We start from the raw sequence: 17910 nt of genomic DNA, 5'->3' as shown, positions 1-17910 counted from the left end.
CAATCCCCACTCTCCCTTCTCTCTCTCTCTCTCTCTCTCTCTCTCTCTCTCTCTCTCTCTCTCTCTCTCCTCTCTCTCTCTCTCTCTCTCTCTCTCTCTCTCTCTCTCTCTCTCTCCCTCTCTCTCTCTCTCTCTCTCTCTCTTCCCCCAACACTCCCTTCTCTCTTTTACTACCCCATCTCTTCTGTCTCACAACACACTCTCCCTTCTCTGCCTCACATACCCTCTCTCCGTTTCTCTCCCGGACCCCACACTCCCTTCTCTCTTCTATTCCCCTATCTCCCTAATCTGTCTCCCAGGCCCCACTCCCCCTTCTTCCCTCTCCCCACTCCCCCATCTTTCTTCTCCTCAATCTCACTTCGTTCTCTGCATTACAGGGGACCCCCCTTACTTGAAATTGCCTGAGGACAGAACTCGGAGATTTCCTGAGACAGGAAATGTCCCACCTCAGCCACCAAGGCGCCTCACCACAGGGGTGGCAGACCTTCTCCCCCCCCCCCCCCCATAGGATGAAGGCCAGGGCATTTGCTCTCTCGCCCTCTCCCGCCCGGGGGACCTGAGGCCACATATACCTGTCGTAGTACACTGGGGAAAGGGAAACACGCAGAGGTGGATGGCACTTGTCGATACAGGTGCCCAGCACACCATCCTCCCAGGCAACCCCGCCGCATAGCGCGCTACAGCCCCTTCGAGCGCCAGCTACTAGCCTGTTACCTGGCGTTCATCGGCACAGAACACCAAACAGGCATCAACCCTGTCGTCCTCCGCCCCCATCTCCCCATAATGCGATGGGTCAGGTCCACTGATTCCTCCCACAGAGAGGGCCGTCGTCCATTGTCCAGTGGAAGCTACATTGCGGAGCGGGCTGAACCCGGTCCTGAAGGGGTCAGCCGCCCCCATGAACAAGTCATGGCTTTCCCCCAGTCCCAGAACCCTGCCCCGGACATCCCCAAGGTACAACCCTCCTCAGCGTGTTGGGGTCAACCCTTCGATTCCCTCCATCCCGACGACAAACTGCACGCCTGGTTCACAGACGGCTCCAGCCGCTGGAAAGGGGGAGACCATTATGGACAGCGGCAGCACTTCATCCCGTCACGGGTAAAATTTAACCACAGAGAGGGAGGGGGGTCCTGTCAACTTGTCGAGCTGGCAGCAGTAGCCCTCCCCCTCCAAAATACCACCAGACCAATCCACATCTACACTGACTCCTGGGCTAATGGCATTGCGTTGTGGATGGCCACACCGGGAGCACCAGATGCATTCTGGCCCTCACCCCATCCTCCCGTCACCACAACAGGGACCGTGTTCCCCTCGTCCTCACCTACCACCCCACCAGCCTCCGGATCCAGCATATTATCCTCCGCAACCTTCACAGGACCCCACCACTAAGCACATCTTTCCCTCTCCACCCCTCTCTGCTTTTCGCAGGGATCGTTCCCTCCACGACTGCCTGGTCCACACGTCCCTCCCCACAGATCTCCCACCGGGTACTTATCCCTGCAAGCGTAAGTGCTACACCTGTCCCTACACCTCCTCTCTTACCACCATTCAGGGCCCCAGACAGTCCTTCCAGGTGAGGCAACACTTCACTTGTGAGTCTGTCGGGGTTACCTGTTGCATCTGGTGCTCCCGGTGCGGCCTCCTCTACATCGGCGAGACCCGACACAGATTGGGGGACCGCTTCGTCGAGCACCTCCGCACCTTCGTCGAGCACAACAAACAGGATCTCCCGGTTGCCACCCACTTCAACTCTGCTTCACATTCCCATTCGGATATGTCCATACATGGCCTCCTCTACTGCCATGATGAGGCTAAACCAGGTTGGAGGAACAACACCTCATATACCGTCTGGGTAGTCTCCAGCCCCTTGGTATGAACACCAAATTCTCCAACTTCCGGTAATTACCTCCTCCTCCCTTCCTCTATCCCAGTTTCACTCTGCCTCCTCTTCCAGCTGCCTATCACCTCTCTCATGATTCTGCCTTCTTCTACTACCCATAGTGCTTTCCCCTTACATTCCTTCTTCACTACCCCTCCGTGCTTCCCCTCCCCCACCCTTCGATCTTTCCTCTGATTGGTTTTTCACCTGGCACCTACCAGCCTTCTCCTTCCGACCCTCACCCACCTTCTTTATAGGGCTCCTGCCCCCTCCTTCTTCAGTCCGGATTAAGGGTCTCGGCCCGAAACGTTGACTGCTCGTTTCCACGGACGCTGCCCGACCTGCTGAGTTCCTCCAGCTTGTTTGTACGTGTTGATCTTTATTTAACTGTGTTTCCTAATATAATCTTCCAAACCCAAAACTGATTCGAAAGTTTTCCGAATTCCCGACTGATAAAACGTGAAATCAACTCTTTTATCAAAAAAATGCAACCTCTCGATTACCACACATTCCACAAGTTTTCATAAATGAGACGTTCATGATATTGGCCTATAACAGGGAGGATCAGACGGGGAGCTGCAGGTTTTAGAATGGACACTATTACAACAACCATTTTCCATGAGGAAAGTGGATGGCCAAACCTCCGAATATGATTCAAAAAGTTAATATTTTCACACAGGAAGCTTCACACAAACCTCTTGAATCAAGAAATTCTACTACAAGTGCGTCATACATTTTATTGCCATTCACAACTCTATACCCTGCCTCTTTCCTTATAAAACTGGCAACACCACCCCTCTACCAACTAACCTGTCAAGCCTAACGACAATATAATCCTGCACAGAAATAAAAACTTAAAATGTGCAGGTTTCCTTAACAGATTTAACATCGGAAGAATCTGAAAATCAGAAATAAACTTCTTAAAGTCTTGACCATTATAAATCAGATTTCTTGCATTCCCTTGATATATTTTGATACTATTATGTTTGTTCACAAGTAGACTGGGATACATATAGCCCACCCAACAAAACTTCATTTAAAGCTTTCCACAAAACACCAGTTACACCAAGATACCTTTCTGCAGCTTTCACAATAATTCTAATTTCTTCAGGAGGATGAGATGTCTGAGCAGTACAATTCACCACACTGATTATAAACATCAAAAACTTCATTTTATCCAGCAGTGAAGTATCTTTGGTGAGAGAACTGTGATGACGACATATATCCACTGACGTCACAGTCTGTTCTCTGAGTGGGGTCACTTTATCCAGTTTACCTGCTCTGCTTGCTGTACTTGTCCTTGAACAGGCCCTTCTGCTCACTGGGTTGTTCTGAACCCATGAGCTGGTCACTTCATGCCTTACTAAACCAATACCTTCTGGCTACACAGGGAACACATCCCTCCATTCTCCTCACATTCACGTGGTATCTAATAGCCTCTATCACATCTGCCTCCACCACCACCCGATATTCACTCCAGACACCCACCACTGTGGGAATGAAAAACAAAACTTGAAACGCAAATCTCCTTTAAACATCCTGAGTTAGGTTTTTAAAATCATTGTCTTTTCTAATTGTTTTTTTTTTCCTACAGCAGCTATGCAGAGAAAAGATACAAAATTACACTAAATTACACAATACTTAAATAGTGCAAAAAGGACCAATGAGGATGTGTTCCCCCTTTCGCCTGAAGTTCATGCCCACTGGCATTGGACATTTCCTCCTTTGAGAAAAAATCCCGGCTGTCCACTCTGTCTGTGCCTCTCACATTCCTGTAAACGTCTGTCAGACCTCCCTCAGCCTCTGCCACTCCGGAGAAAATTACCCGAGATTGTCCGGTCTCACTTTATCCAGGCAGCATCCTGTTAAGCCTCTTCCACTCACCATCCAAAACCTCCGCATTATTCCTGTATTCGAATGCAATTCCCCAGATGTGGTTAAACTAGAGATTTATACAACTGCAACATAACTGTCCGACAGTGGAACCACTATCTGGGAGTTATGCACTTGGATTCCAAGATCCCCCTGTAGATCAACACAGTCCAATCTCGCCCCATGAATATAACAGCAAAGAGATCATGCTGAGGCTTTATAAGACAAGAGTCAGGCCACACTTGGAGTATTGTCAACAGTGTTGGGCCCCACATCTCAGACAGGATGTGTTGTCATTGGAGAGAATCCAGAGGAAGTTCAGAAAAATGATTTCGGGAATGAAGGGGTTAAAATATGAGGAGCACTTGGCAGCTTTGACCCTGTGCTCACTGGAACTCAGAAAAAAGCGGGGACATCTCATTGAAACCTACCGAATGTTGAAAGGACTGGATAAGGTGGATGTGGAGAAGGTATTTCCTGTGGTGGGGCACAGCCACAAAGTTGAGGGGCCACCTTTTCAAACAGAGGTAAGCAGCTTATTTTTTTTATGAGCCAAGGTGTATTGGATCTGTGGAATGCTCTGCCACAGACTGCGGTAGAGGCCGAGTGTGTGGGTATATTCAAGGCGGAAGTTGATCGTTTCCTGATCGGTCAGGGCATCAAAGGATATGGAGGGAGGTCAGATATCTGTAATTGAGTGCGATCTGGGATCAGCCATGATGGAAAGGTGGCTGACTCAATGGGCTGAATGGACTAATTCTGTTCCTATGCCTTATGGACTTATGAACACAAGCCCCCTCAGTCATGATGAATCTCCTCTGCACTCTTCCAGCACAAAACAACCTTTGTACAGAATGCTAAGCGGAACTGAATGCAACTTTTCAAGAACGTTGTCAAGTCAGGCAGCATCTGTTGAGGGGAATAGAGTCGATGGTTGGGACAGAACCCCTCCCTTACGTCACTAACACAGGCCCTTCGGCCCAACTTTTCCATGCTGTCCTCCTGTCCATTTAAACTAATCCCTCTGCCTGTCTTTGACACAGAACACAGAAATCTACAGCACATTACAGGCTTCTCAGCCCACAATGTTGTACCGACCATGTAACCTACTCTAGAGACTGCCTAGGATTTCCTGATCGTATATCCCTCTATGTTTCTAAGCTCCATGAACCTATCTAAGTGTCTCTTAAAATATCCTATTGTATCCACCTCCACCATCGCTGCAGGCAGTGCATTCCATGCCCCCACCACTCTCTGTGTAAGAAACTTGCCGCTGACATTCCCTCAGTACCGACTTCCCAGCAGCTTAAAACTACGTCCCCTCGTGTCAGTTACTTCAAGTCTAGGAAAATGCCTCTGGTTATCCACATGGTCAAAGCCTCTCATCATCTTGTACACCTCTATCAGGTCACCTCTTATCCTCCGTCGCTCCAAGAAGGAAAGGCCAAGTTCACTCAATCTATTCTCATAAGGCATGCTCTCCAATCCAAGAGCAACATCTTTGTAAATCTACTCTACACTCTCTATAGTATCCACATCCTTCCTGTAGTGAGGTCACCAGTACTGAACACAGGACTCCCAAGTGGGGTCCAACTAAGTCCACAGCCCTGCCGTTTTGGGGTACAATTACTTATGTACAGGTTAGGAGAAATATAGCTTCAACATCACCTCACAGCTCTTGAACTCAATCCCACGGTTGATGAAGGCCATCACACCAGACGCCTTCCTAACAACACTGCCAACTTCCACAGCGGCTTTGAGCGTCGTATGGACATGGACCCCAAGATCTCTCTGACCCTCCACATTGCCAAGAGTCTTACCGTTGATATTATATTCTGCGTTCAAATTTGACCTGCAGAAATTAATCTCTTCATCTGTGTTGAACTCCATCTGCCACTTCCCAGTTCTGCATCCGAGGCGAGGAAATAGATCCTCTGGCTAGGATCATTATGTCCTCATTGTCCACGGGAATGGTCCCGGAGGATTGGAGGGAGGCGAATGTTGTCCCCTTGTTCAAAAAGGGTAGTAGGGATAGTCTGGATAATCCTAGACCATTGAGCCTTACATCTGTGGTGGGAAAGCTGTTGGAAAAGATTCACCAAGATAGGATTTATTGGCATTTAGAGAATCATGGTCTGATCAGTGACAGTCAGTATGGCTTTTTGAAGGGCGGATCGTGTCTAACAAGCCTGATGGAGTTCTTTTAAGAGGTGACCAGTCATCTAGATGACGGTAGTGCGGTGGATGTGATCTACATGGATTTTAGTAATGCATTTGATAAGGTTACACACAGTAGGCTTATTCATAAAGTCAGAAGGCATGGGAACCAGGGATGTTTGACCAGGTGGATTAAGAATTGGCTTGCCTGCAGAAAGCAGGGAGTTGTGGTGGAGGGAGTACATTCGGATTGGAGGGTTGTGACTAGTGGTGTCCCAGAAGGATCAATTCTGGGATCCCTACTTTTCGTGATTTTTGTTAACGACCTGGATGTGGGGGCAGAAGGATGGGTTGGCAAGTTTGCAGAAGACACAAAGTTTGGTGGTGTTGTGGATATTGCAGAGGATTGTCAAAGATTGCAGAGAGACATTGATAGGATGCAGGAGTGGGCTGAGAAGTGGCAGATAGAGTTCAATCTGGAGAAGTGTGAGTTGGTACACTTTGGAAGGACAAACTCCAAGGCAGAGTACAAAGTAAATGGCAGGATACTTGGAAGTGTGGAGGAGCAGAGGGATCTGGGGTTACATGTCCACAGATCCCTGAAAGTTGCCTCACAGGTAGACAGAGTAGTTAAGAAAGCTTATGGGGTGTTAGCTTTCATAACACAAGGGATAGAGTTTAAGAGTCGCGATGTAATGATGCAGCTCTATAAAATTCTGTTTGGGCCACACTTGGAGTACTCTGTCCAGTTCTGGTCACCTCACTATAAGAAGGATGTGGAAGCACTGGAAAGGGTACAGAGGAGATTTACCAGAATGCTGCCTGGTTTAGAGAGTATGGATTATGATCAGAGATTAAGGGAGCTAAGGCTTTACTCTCTAGAGAGAAGGAGGATGAGAGGAGAAATGATAGAGGTATAGTTGATATTAAGGGGAATAGATAGGAGTGAACAGCCAGCGCCTCTTCCCCAGGGCACCACTGCTTAATAAAAGAGGACATGGCTTTAAGGTAAGGGGTGGGGAAGTTCAAGGGGGATATTAGAGGAAGATTTTATACTCAGAGAGTGGTTGGTGCGTGGAATGCACTGCCCGAGTCAGTGATGGAGGCAGATACAATAGTGAAGTTTCAGAGACTACTAGACAGGTATATGGAGGAATTTCAGCTTAGTGAGGCAGCGTTTAAGGGTCGGCACAACATTATGGGCCAAATGGCCTGTACTGTGATGTATTGTTCTATGTTATATCTATTTCTTGGTGGAATCTCTCTTTTAATTTATTTTTTTATTGAAGGCACGACGCAGTACAGAAAACGTAATGCATTACATTTTCCTCCATTTTGCTTTCATACCTTACCCCTAAACAACACCACAACGTCATCTGTGGGGCCTTCTGGGAGTTGTAGTCATTATCCTCGCTCGCTTCCAGTCAAAGCATGTTTCGTCAGCCACCATAGACGTCACCGAAACAGACCCATCGAGGCGCGAAGGGGAATCACACCCGTCCTTGTGGGAGCCGAGACCGGCGACACCGACAGCAGCGACACGCTGATCTCCGCCATGGCGATGGAGCGGAAGAGGAGGGGCTGATCATGGGCCGATTTCCTCCAGCCTATCGTAGCTCAGACTTAACATTGACCCCTGCTGTCATTGGCTGTAGTGCCTGTCGCTCAAATGGGACCTTAAAGGGTGATTAGTTTATGTGAACGTCAGTCAGCCTTCCTGTCTTTATGAGTTTGGATTTGGATTTATAACGGGACAGGAAGCAAATTGGGAGAAATGTGAGTTTTTATGTGATGGTGCATCAGTCTCCGAGTTACATTATTAACAATAAAAGGGCAAAGGCCGTGGTGAGGAAGGAGGTGATTTACTGGAGGTTATATGGAGATAATATTGGAAGGGATATCAAACTTGGAATTGTTTGGGATATGATTTAGAATGGGGGGATTTGTGGGGATCATAATATTCCAGTGTTGATTAATGAGGGCAAAATGATTGTTACTGAAACAGGGAAGGTTGTGTTACTGGCTGGGTCATTTGTTGAGATTCATAATCAGGATAATTTCAGTGAAGAAGTTAAACAATGTAAGGATATGTTTTTCAGTGAATACCCTAATGTGCTGGAAGTCAGCTGTAGCAATGATAGTATCACTGATGTAGAGATTTCGTTGTATGAATTTAAGAAGTCTATTAATAATAAAGGTCAGGTGTTCCCAGGAAAGAGTGATATTTGAAATTGTAATTGTATATAATTCGCTTTTGTGAAAATATTAAATGTTTGAATTGTGCATCTACTTTCCTCATGGAAAATGGAAATAGTAGTGCCTATTCTAAAACCTGGCAGATCCCCATCTGATCCTTCTAGTTTAGGGCCTATATCGTGAATGTCTCATTTATGTAAATTTATGGAACGTATGGTGTTACGAATGTGCCCCAACTCTGAGGGGCCGAAGGGTACAAAGTAGCCCCTTCCTTCTTGAGAATCGCAAGATCGCTATTAATTCGGGTCTGGGACCCAGGAAATGAGAGAGAATCCTCAAGGTTTTGGAATGTGTCCTGGCCTCAGCGAGACAAAGCCACGGATAACGGCCATTGTCACTTGGAGACGGAATTGTGTATTGAGTACTGTACTATTCATTGAAGCCCTCAGGAGATGACCAGAGTGTGCTGGTTGAGGGATTGCATCATCCCAACCTGATTGACATCTGAGACCCCGTGAGTAAGGATAAAAGAGGGTCTGGGGAACAACCCCTTGAGACGCACCAGGAGAAACGCTGGAAATCCAGTGACAGCGTTTGATAGCCAAAGCCGGTGGGGCCCGTGTGCGTCCTCCCTTGCCAGGGTAGCGGGCTTACCACGGAAGAACGGCTTAGCTAAAGGAGAGGCCACAAGGGAACGGCCACGACAACGAGACTCTGAAGGATCGAAATCATAAAAAGGAAAAGCTGGCAAGTTTTTAAAAATCTCTCTCCTGACTCCAACCAAAGGCTGCAGCCTGAATGAAATGAATGACTTTTATATTTCCATCGGACAACACATTATCCCCTAGACAACGATAGAGCTATTTCTTATTGATTATTATTATACCCGCACTTTTAGATTTAGTATTGACGACGCATATTATCTGTATGTTTGCATTGATAATATTTTTGTGTATTTTTACTAATAAATACTGTTAAAAATAGTACCATCAGACTTCGACGGACCTGGTAAGTGACCCAGTTATGGAATGTATGGTAATCAAGCGCTTGAGATATTTTGGAAAGAGTGGTGATAAAGTGTTTTATTAGAGTGGATGTTGGAAGGGTGAAATGACATTAGATTCAGTTTTAGGTTTGGAAGATGATATTCGGAAAGCACAGTTAAATAAAGATGTTGTAATAGCAGTATTTCTTGATACTGAAAAGGGAAATGATATGGAAGAAAGGACTTTTGATTAGGAGTGAGGGGGACATTGTATAATTTTTCTGAGCTTTTTTATTTAGACGGACTGTGCAAGTACCGGTCGGCATGTTATGTTTGTGTTTCTATGAGATAGAGAATGGGATCCCACAAGGCAGTATTCGTAGCCCTTCATTCTTTAATATTATAATTAATGATATTTTCTCTGAGATGGGAAAATGGGATACCCTGGGTAAATCACAATATACAGACGACATAGCTTTATAGATTAGAGGTATTAATTGCAATTTACAATTAATAGGTCAAACAGTGGGCAGATTGATGAGAATTTTAAGCTTTCAGTCGTTAAAACACATTACGGGGTTTACAAATAGCATTAATAGACTTGCACTTGATTTTAAATTATATGATTATTGTCTTGAGGAAGTGCCAGTGGTAAGATTTCTCAGTATGTGGATGGATAGTAAGCTGACATGGAAGCACCTATCAGTAAAATAATTGATAAATGTAAAGGAGCTTTAAATCTCCTCTGACATCTATGTGGGTATTCTTGGGTGCAACATGAAAATCTTTGTTGACCAATTATATTTGTTTAATTTGATCTGTACTTGATTATGTCTGTGTGGCTTATGGATCAGCTTCATCTTCAAATTAAAACTGTTTGTATGTGATACAATTACAGACTTTAAGATTGTATTCTGGTGCAGTAATGTCGTCTCCTGTTTTGGCTTTACTGATTGCAATGGGACAATTGCCCTCAAAGTAACAGAGGTTCAAGTTGATGTCAACATACTGGATTAATTTGCGGGGGCAAGGAAATGATCATCCTGTTAAAGGTGTGCTAGAGGACGGTTGGGGACATCACAAGAAGAGTGTTTTAAGTTTTGGGTGGCTAGGTTCTTATCACGCTGGGAATATGGGTGTATTTGATGATACAATATGTCCCACTGCAGATTTCTCTGTAACCCCACCTTGTTTTTTCCAATGACTTCAGTTGATTTTAGGTTACACGATCGGATTCGGTTCTGCCTGAGAGTCTGTTGGTTAATCAGTATATTAATGAAAGTTATTATCATACAGTAACCATTTTTACAGATGAATCAGAAGGTAATTTCACTGGGGATGTTGGTGTGGCTGTTTCTGTGTGCCTGAATTGCAGGTAATGATAAAGAAATGACTTTTGTCATTTATCAGCATAGGAAGCAGAATTCATTACCAACAGTTTAGGCTTACAGTGGGTGGAGGAAACTGGTCCTTATAATTTGCTCAGAATGCATTTGGGTTTTGATGAGTCTTAAGTTAGATAGATAGATAGATAGATACTTTATTCATCCCCATGTGGAAATTCAACTTTTTTTCCCAATGTCCCATACACTTGTTGTAGCAAAACTAATTACATACAATACTTAACTCAGTAAAAAAAATATGATATGCATCTAAATCACTATCTCAAAAAGCATTAATAATAGCTTTTAAAAAGTTCTTAAGTCCTGGCGGTAGAATTGTAAAGCCTAATGGCATTGGGGAGTATTGACCTCTTCATCCTGTCTGAGGAGCATTGTATCGATAGTAACCTGTCGCTGAAACTGCTTCTCTGTCTCTGGATGGTGTTATGTAGAGGATGTTCAGAGTTATCCATAATTGACCGTAGCCTACTCAGCGCCCTTCGCTCAGCTACCAATGTTAAACTCTCCAGTACTTTGCCCACGACAGAGCCCGCCTTCCTTACCAGCTTATTAAGACGTGAGGCGTCCCTCTTCTTAATGCTTCCTCCCCAACACGCCACCACAAAGAAGAAGAAATGATGGTGTTGACTGTTTAGCACCAAAAGCTGTTAAATGTTAAGCTGTGGATATAGCTGAGCAAATGAGAAGCTAAAGAGTTGGTACTGTTGAGAATTAGGGGCTTACTGTAAGACTTGTAGGATAATGGACATAAGGACAGACATCTTTACAGAATACATAAACCTGTTGGGTTTATAGACGATGGGCTTAAAACAAGGGAAAGAATGATATTGACTCAACTTAGAAATGTCCACACTATGCTTAATTATGCCTTGTATCTAATTGGAAAACTTCATTCTGTGTCGTGTACATTTTGTCATTATGAAACTGTCGAAACACATACCATTTCAATGTGAAGCGTATAAGGCTTGAATAATCAAATGCAGTCTTCAGTACAATCTTTGCGAGGGTAGATAGTTTTCAGATAAAAACTTAATCAAATTATGAGACTGACTTTAAATTAATTCACAGTTTGAGCTGGAAAATGCATGTAATAATTGTGTTAAACCTGAGGAAATGGCATATAAGTTAGCAAAGGTGAGTAGGATGTTGGATTATTGGGATGCTCTTAAAATCCAACAAAAGGCAACGAAAAAAGCCATAAGAATGGTCAAGACGAAATATGAAGGCAAACTGGCCAATAATATAAATCAGGATACTAAAAGTTTAGTTTTCAGTTACATGAAGAGTGAAAGGGAGTTGAGAGTGGATACTGGACCACTGGAAAATGATGCTGGTGAAGTTGTAATGGGGGACAAAGAAATGGCAGCTGAACTTAATGAACACTTTGCATCAATCTTCAATGTTTTCTTTCCAGTCAGCACCGCCCCCACTTGTCCCATTTAACCTGGCTGATTGCGGGTGACCCGGGGGAGCTCAGAACCCGCCCCCCCCCCCCCGCCCCCAGCTGCTACTGAATCCCTGGAGTTTCTGTTCGGTTGACGGATGTGTTGAATGAGTTAAAATTAATCGATCGACAATTCTCATGTCGTGTTTATTTCACTCCATAGAACCATAGAACACTACAGCACAGAAAACAGGCCATTTGGCGCTTCTAGTCTGTGCGGAAACTTTATTCCGCTTGCCCCATTGACCTGCACCCAGTCCGTAATCCTCCAGACCTCTCCCATCCATGTATCTATCCAGTTTATTCTTAAAACTTAAGAGTGAGCCCGCATTTACCACGTCAGATGGCAGCTCATTCCACACTCCCACCACTCTCTGTGAAGAAGTTCCTCCTAATGTTCCCCCTAAAGCTTTCCCCTTTCACCCTAAAACCATGTCCTCTCGTATTTATCGTTCCTAATCTAAATGGAAAGAACCTAGTCGCATTTACTGTCTATATCCCCCGTAATTTTGTAAACCTCTATCAAATCCCCCCTCATTCTTCTACGCTTCAAGGAATAAAGTCCTAACCTGTTCAATCTTTCCCTGTAACTCAACTCCTGAAGACCTGGTAACATCCTAGTAAATCTCTGCACTCTTTCAATCTCTCCAACCTCTCCATGGATACCTCATGTCTGAACTTTCTGAACTAACCTCCCATGTGGGACCTTGTCAAAGGCCTTACTACAGTTCATGTAGACAACATCCACAGCCTTTCCTTCACCTACTTTGTTGGCAACCTCCTCGAAAAACTCTTCAAGATTCATTAAACACGATCTACCATGCACAAAGCCATACTGACTATCCTTAAACAGCCCTTGGCTGTCCAAATACTTGTAAATCCTATCTCTCTGAACATCTTACCATAATTTACATTCTACTGATGTCAGGCATACTGGCCTGTAATTACCTGGTTTACTATTGGAGCCTTTTTTAAACAATGGAATAGCAAGAGCTACCCTCCAATCCTCCGGCACTGCTCCCGTGGCTGAGGACATTTTAAATATTTCTGTCAGGGCCCCTGCAATTTCTACACTAGTCTCTCTCAAGGTCCGAGGAAATATTAAGTCAGGCCCGGGGGATTTATCTAACTTTATGCGCTGTAAGGCAGCAAGCACCTCCTCCTCTTTAATCTACAAATGTTCCATGACACTACTGCTTATTTCCCTTCCTTCCATATACACTATGCCAGTTTCCTGAGTAAATACTGACGAAAATAACTGTTTAAAATCTCCCCCATCTCGTGAGGCTCCACACATAGACGACCACTCTGATCTTCTAGGGGACCAATTTTGTCCCTTACTATCCTTTTACTCCTAATATACTTGTAGAAACCCTTCAAGTTTTCCTTCACATTATCTGCCAAAGCCACCTCATGTCTTCTTTTTTTCCTTCCTGATTTCCTTCTTTAGTATTATCTTACGCTTTCTATACTCTTTAAGTAACTCATTTGCTCTTTGTTGCCTCTACCTGCTATACACTTCTCTCTTTTTCTTAACCAGATCGCCAATATCCCTTGAAAACCAAGGTTCCCTATGCCTGTTAACTTTATCTTTAATCCTGGAAGGAAAATGCAAACTCTGCACCCTCAAAATTTCACATTTGGAGGCCTTCCACTTACTGAACACATCCTTGTCAGGAAAAAAAAAACTTATCCCAATCCACTCTTCCTAGATCCTTTTTCATTTCCACAAAATTGGCCCTTCTCCAATTTAGAACCTCAACTTGAGGACCAGACCCATCCTTATCCATAATTAACTTGAAACTGATGACATTATGGTCACTGGACCCAAAATGTCCGCCTACACATACTTCTGTCACCTGACTGTCTGGTTTCCTAATAGGAGATCAAGTATTGCATCCTCTCTCGCAGGTACCTCTATATATTGATTTAGAAAACTTTCCTGAAAACATTTCACAATCTCCAAGCCATCTAGCCCTACAACAGTTTGGGAGTCCCAGTCAATATGTGGAAAGGTAAAATCCCCTACTATTACAACTTCCTGTTTCTTACATCGGTCTTCTATCTTTATACAGGTTTGCTCCTCCAATTCTCTCTGACTATTGGGCGGTCTATAATACACCCCTGTTAGTGTGGTCACACCTTTCCCGTTCCTCAGCTCCACCCATAATAGTATCCAACGAATCAGATTCTTGCATATATGGAAACTTAGATAATTGTTTTTGTAAAAAATGTCTAACCTGAAGATATTGCAGTAAGTGTGTATGAGAGAGAGAATATTTGCTAATTAACTCTTCAAAAATCCTCCTACACCTCACTATCTGCTCGAACACTCTGGTTCCCCTCCCTCTCCAAATCTAGGTTAAATTCCCTGGAGCAGCACTAGCAAATCTACCCGCAAGGATGTTAGTTCCCCTCCAGTTCCGAGGCAAACCGTCCCGTCGGAACAGGCCCCACCTTCCCGGGAACAAAGCCCAATTGTCCAGAAACATGAAGCCCTCCCTCCTGCACCATCTCCTTAGCCACGTATTTAGCTGCACTCTCCGCACATTTATATTTACAGGGACTTTACTCCTGACGTCGGTCCCTGGACCCGACCCGTTTACAGACCCGGAGCCGAACCGGAGCAGATTCTCAGCCACTGGTTTACAACCGCAGTCCGGAAGAGAGGATAAAGTTTTTCCGTGAATTTCTTCCCAGTGAAGGTGTGGAGATGGGACTTGGTCTCCGCATTGTAAAATGTAACTGTCCCGGACTCGTAACTGAGATAAACTCCCACCCTCCCGGGGATGGGACCGGCAGCGAGACGGGACTCAGTGGAGGGGACACCACGGTACACGTCATAATCCCGATGTAGCACGTCACAACACCGCCCGATGACCCAGAATCCGGTCTCCGGACTCAGTCTGACCCATCCCTTCCTCTCCACAGACTCTGCGGTGACTCCCAGACCCCAGTCCCGAATCCCCGTCACCTCCACCTCCCAGTAATGTCTCCCCGATGTGAATCCCTCCGATCCCAGCACACAAGCCCAGTTTGTGAATCTCTTCCCAGTGTCAGGGAGATCCCTCCAGGTCCCTGTTTGTCTCACACTCTCCAGATCCTCAGACACCTCGAGCCACGGATTCGCCGTTTCCACATCCAGGGTGACAGAGACTGGGGGGAGAAGCAGAGAATTAGAGAGTCCCCGGGGATCGGGGGGAGACTCGGACAGCGCGGCCCCGGGGATCGGGAGGACACTCGGTCGGCGCGGTCCCGGGGATCGAGGGGAGACTCGGGCAGCGCGGCCCCGGGGATCGGGGGGGGGGGGGGGGAAGACTCGGACAGCGCAGCCCCGGGGATCGGGGGGAGCCTCGGACAGCGCGGACCCGGAGATCGGGGGGAGACTCGGGCAGAGCGGCACCGGGGATCGGGGGGTGGGGAAGGCAGACTCGGGGAGCGCGGCCCCTGGACCGAGGGAAAGGCCGCTGGGCCTCAGGCGCGGTCGTGTGGCCGACAAGAACCTTTGACGCGACAAAAGCGGATGGACAACTAATGTCTCCGCAAGGGTTTTCCGCTGGACGGAGAGCAGAGAGACCCCTGGCCCTTGACTCCTCAGACAGGGGAAACATCCTCCCTCACTCCTGCCTGTTGACCCCTGAAAGAATTTTGTGTTTCCATGAGATCTCCTCTCATATTTCGAAACAGGGAACAATGAACATAGAACAGTACAGCACAGGAACAGGCCCGTCATAGAATGTTCACTTTCATTTTTGAGTGTGAAGTGGGGCTGTGTGATGGTTTGAGACAATTAAGGAGGAGATAATGGGAACCAGTAGGGGAGAAATGAATGGCAGATTGAACCAGGAGGGGGAGGGGTGGAAAGCCTGTGGGTGAGCTGTGTGTGTAGACGTAATGAGAAGCTGGAGGGGGCAAAGATGGCAGATGAGGATGACTTTGCCCTCTTTCCCACAACCCCATCCCCCGCAGCCCGTCATTAGGACAGGGGATGAATTTGCAGGAACCCTTAAGCAACACAGTTCCTGATGAAGTGTTTCAGTCTGAACCGTCGACTGTTTTCTCTTTTCCATAGAAACTTCCCGGCCTGCTGTTCCCCCAACAATTTGTGTGTGTTACTTTAATTTTCAAATAGGTTAAAGAAAGAAAAAAAATCTTCCCCCTCCCCCCAACATCCCGATAGATAAAAAAGAAGAAACAATAATTAAAGGAAGAAAGAATGCCTGGATATCGGAAGATCCCCACATGCTCCATGGAGTTCATAATAGCTTTAATATGTATATTTATTTCTTTCCCCAGATAACCAATAATTTTATCTTCGGAGCACCTATACATTTAATCCTATTTTTTGTAAATAAGGTTGCCAAATTTTCAGAAATATTTCATATTTATCTCTTAAATTATAAGTAATTTTTTCAAGTGGAATGCAGCTAAAAATTTCATTCTTCCGACGATCTATATTTAAGTATGAATCCGATTTCCGAGTAACTGCATTAGCCTTTCTGGCTACTGCCAATGCAATTTTTATGAATTCTTTCTGATGCTTACTCAATTTGGATTCCGATTTTATCCCTTCAATATCGCCTAGTAAAAACAATATCGGATTGTGTGGAAGTTGTATTCCAATAATTTGTTCCAGTAAAACTCTTAAATTTGTCCAAAAAGTTTGAATTTTAGAACAAGACCAAGTAAAGTGTAAAGAATTGTCAATTTCTTGATTACATCGATAATATTGATCAGATAAATTTGAGTTTAATCTATTTATTTCTTGTGGTGTAATATATATTTGATCTAAAAAGTTATATTGTACTAATCTTAGTCGAACATTTATTGTATTTGTCATACTGTCAAGACATAATCTTGACCAACTTGTTTCATCAATTTTAATATTCAAATCAGTTTCCCATTTTTGTCTTGACTGATGAATTCCTTGTTTAATTGCCTGTTTTTGAATCAAATTATACATACCAGAAATAATTTTTAAATTTTTTCCTTTATGAATTAAAGTTACTATTTCATTGGGTTTCAGCAATAACATTGTTTGACCCAGTTTACCTCTTAAATAAATCCTTAATTGGAAATAACAGAAAACAGTGTTATTTGATATTTTATATTTATTCTTTAATTGGTCAAATGACATTAATATACCTCCTTCAAAACAGTCTCCTATATATCTAAACCCTTTGTGAAACCAGTTATATAAAAGTTGATTATCCATTGTAAAAGGGATAAGTTTATTTTGAATTAAAGGTCTTTTTGCTAATAAAGATTTCTTTATCTCATCATCAACATTTATCTTATTCCATAAATCAATCAAATGTTTTAGTATAGGAGATTCTTTCTTTTCCCGTATCCATTTAGATTCCCATTTATATATAAAATCTTCTGGTATATTTTCTCCTATTTTGTCTAATTCTATTCTAATCCATGTTGGTTTATCTTCATCAAGAAAAGATGCAATAAATGTAAGTTGTTTTGCTTTGTAATAATTCTTAAAATTTGGTAATTGTAACCCTCCTAGGTCAAATTTCCATGTCAATTTTTCCAACGATATTCTTGACATCTTACCTTTCCAAAGGAATTTCCTCACACAGTTATTTAACTCTTCAAAAAAATTTCTGTGATAATTGATTGGTAATGTTTGGAATAAATGTTGTAATCTAGGGAATATATTCATTTTTACAGCATTGACTCTACCTATTAATGTTATTGGTAACATCATCCATTTATCAATATCCTCTTGAATTTTTTTCAATAATGGCAAATAATTTAATTTATATAAATTCTTTAAATCATTATCAACTCTTATACCTAAATATTTTATACCATTTATTGACCATCTAAATAGAGTTATTAATCGACATTGACTATAATCTCGTTTAGTAAGTGGTAGAATTTCACTTTTATCCCAATTTATTATGTACCTTGATATTTTTCCATATTCTTCCAATCTGGAAGATAATTTGCGCAATGAATG

General features: G+C 44.0%; 1 protein-coding gene across 1 annotated transcript in view; it reads left to right on the top strand.

The window, feature by feature from the left end:
• Positions 1 to 909: 909 nt before the first annotated feature.
• Positions 910 to 17910, top strand: part of LOC140720159 (uncharacterized) — a 47882-nt gene continuing 30881 nt past the window's right edge. Inside the window, exon 1 of the mRNA XM_073035043.1 lies at positions 910 to 1098. Within this exon, the coding sequence (XP_072891144.1) occupies positions 910 to 1098 (189 nt within the window). The remainder of the gene's footprint in view (positions 1099 to 17910) is intronic.

This window comes from Hemitrygon akajei, unplaced genomic scaffold (assembly GCF_048418815.1).
Source record: "Hemitrygon akajei unplaced genomic scaffold, sHemAka1.3 Scf000037, whole genome shotgun sequence".
Lineage (NCBI taxonomy): Eukaryota > Metazoa > Chordata > Chondrichthyes > Myliobatiformes > Dasyatidae > Hemitrygon > Hemitrygon akajei.
This window is presented reverse-complemented; position numbering and strand designations above follow the sequence as displayed.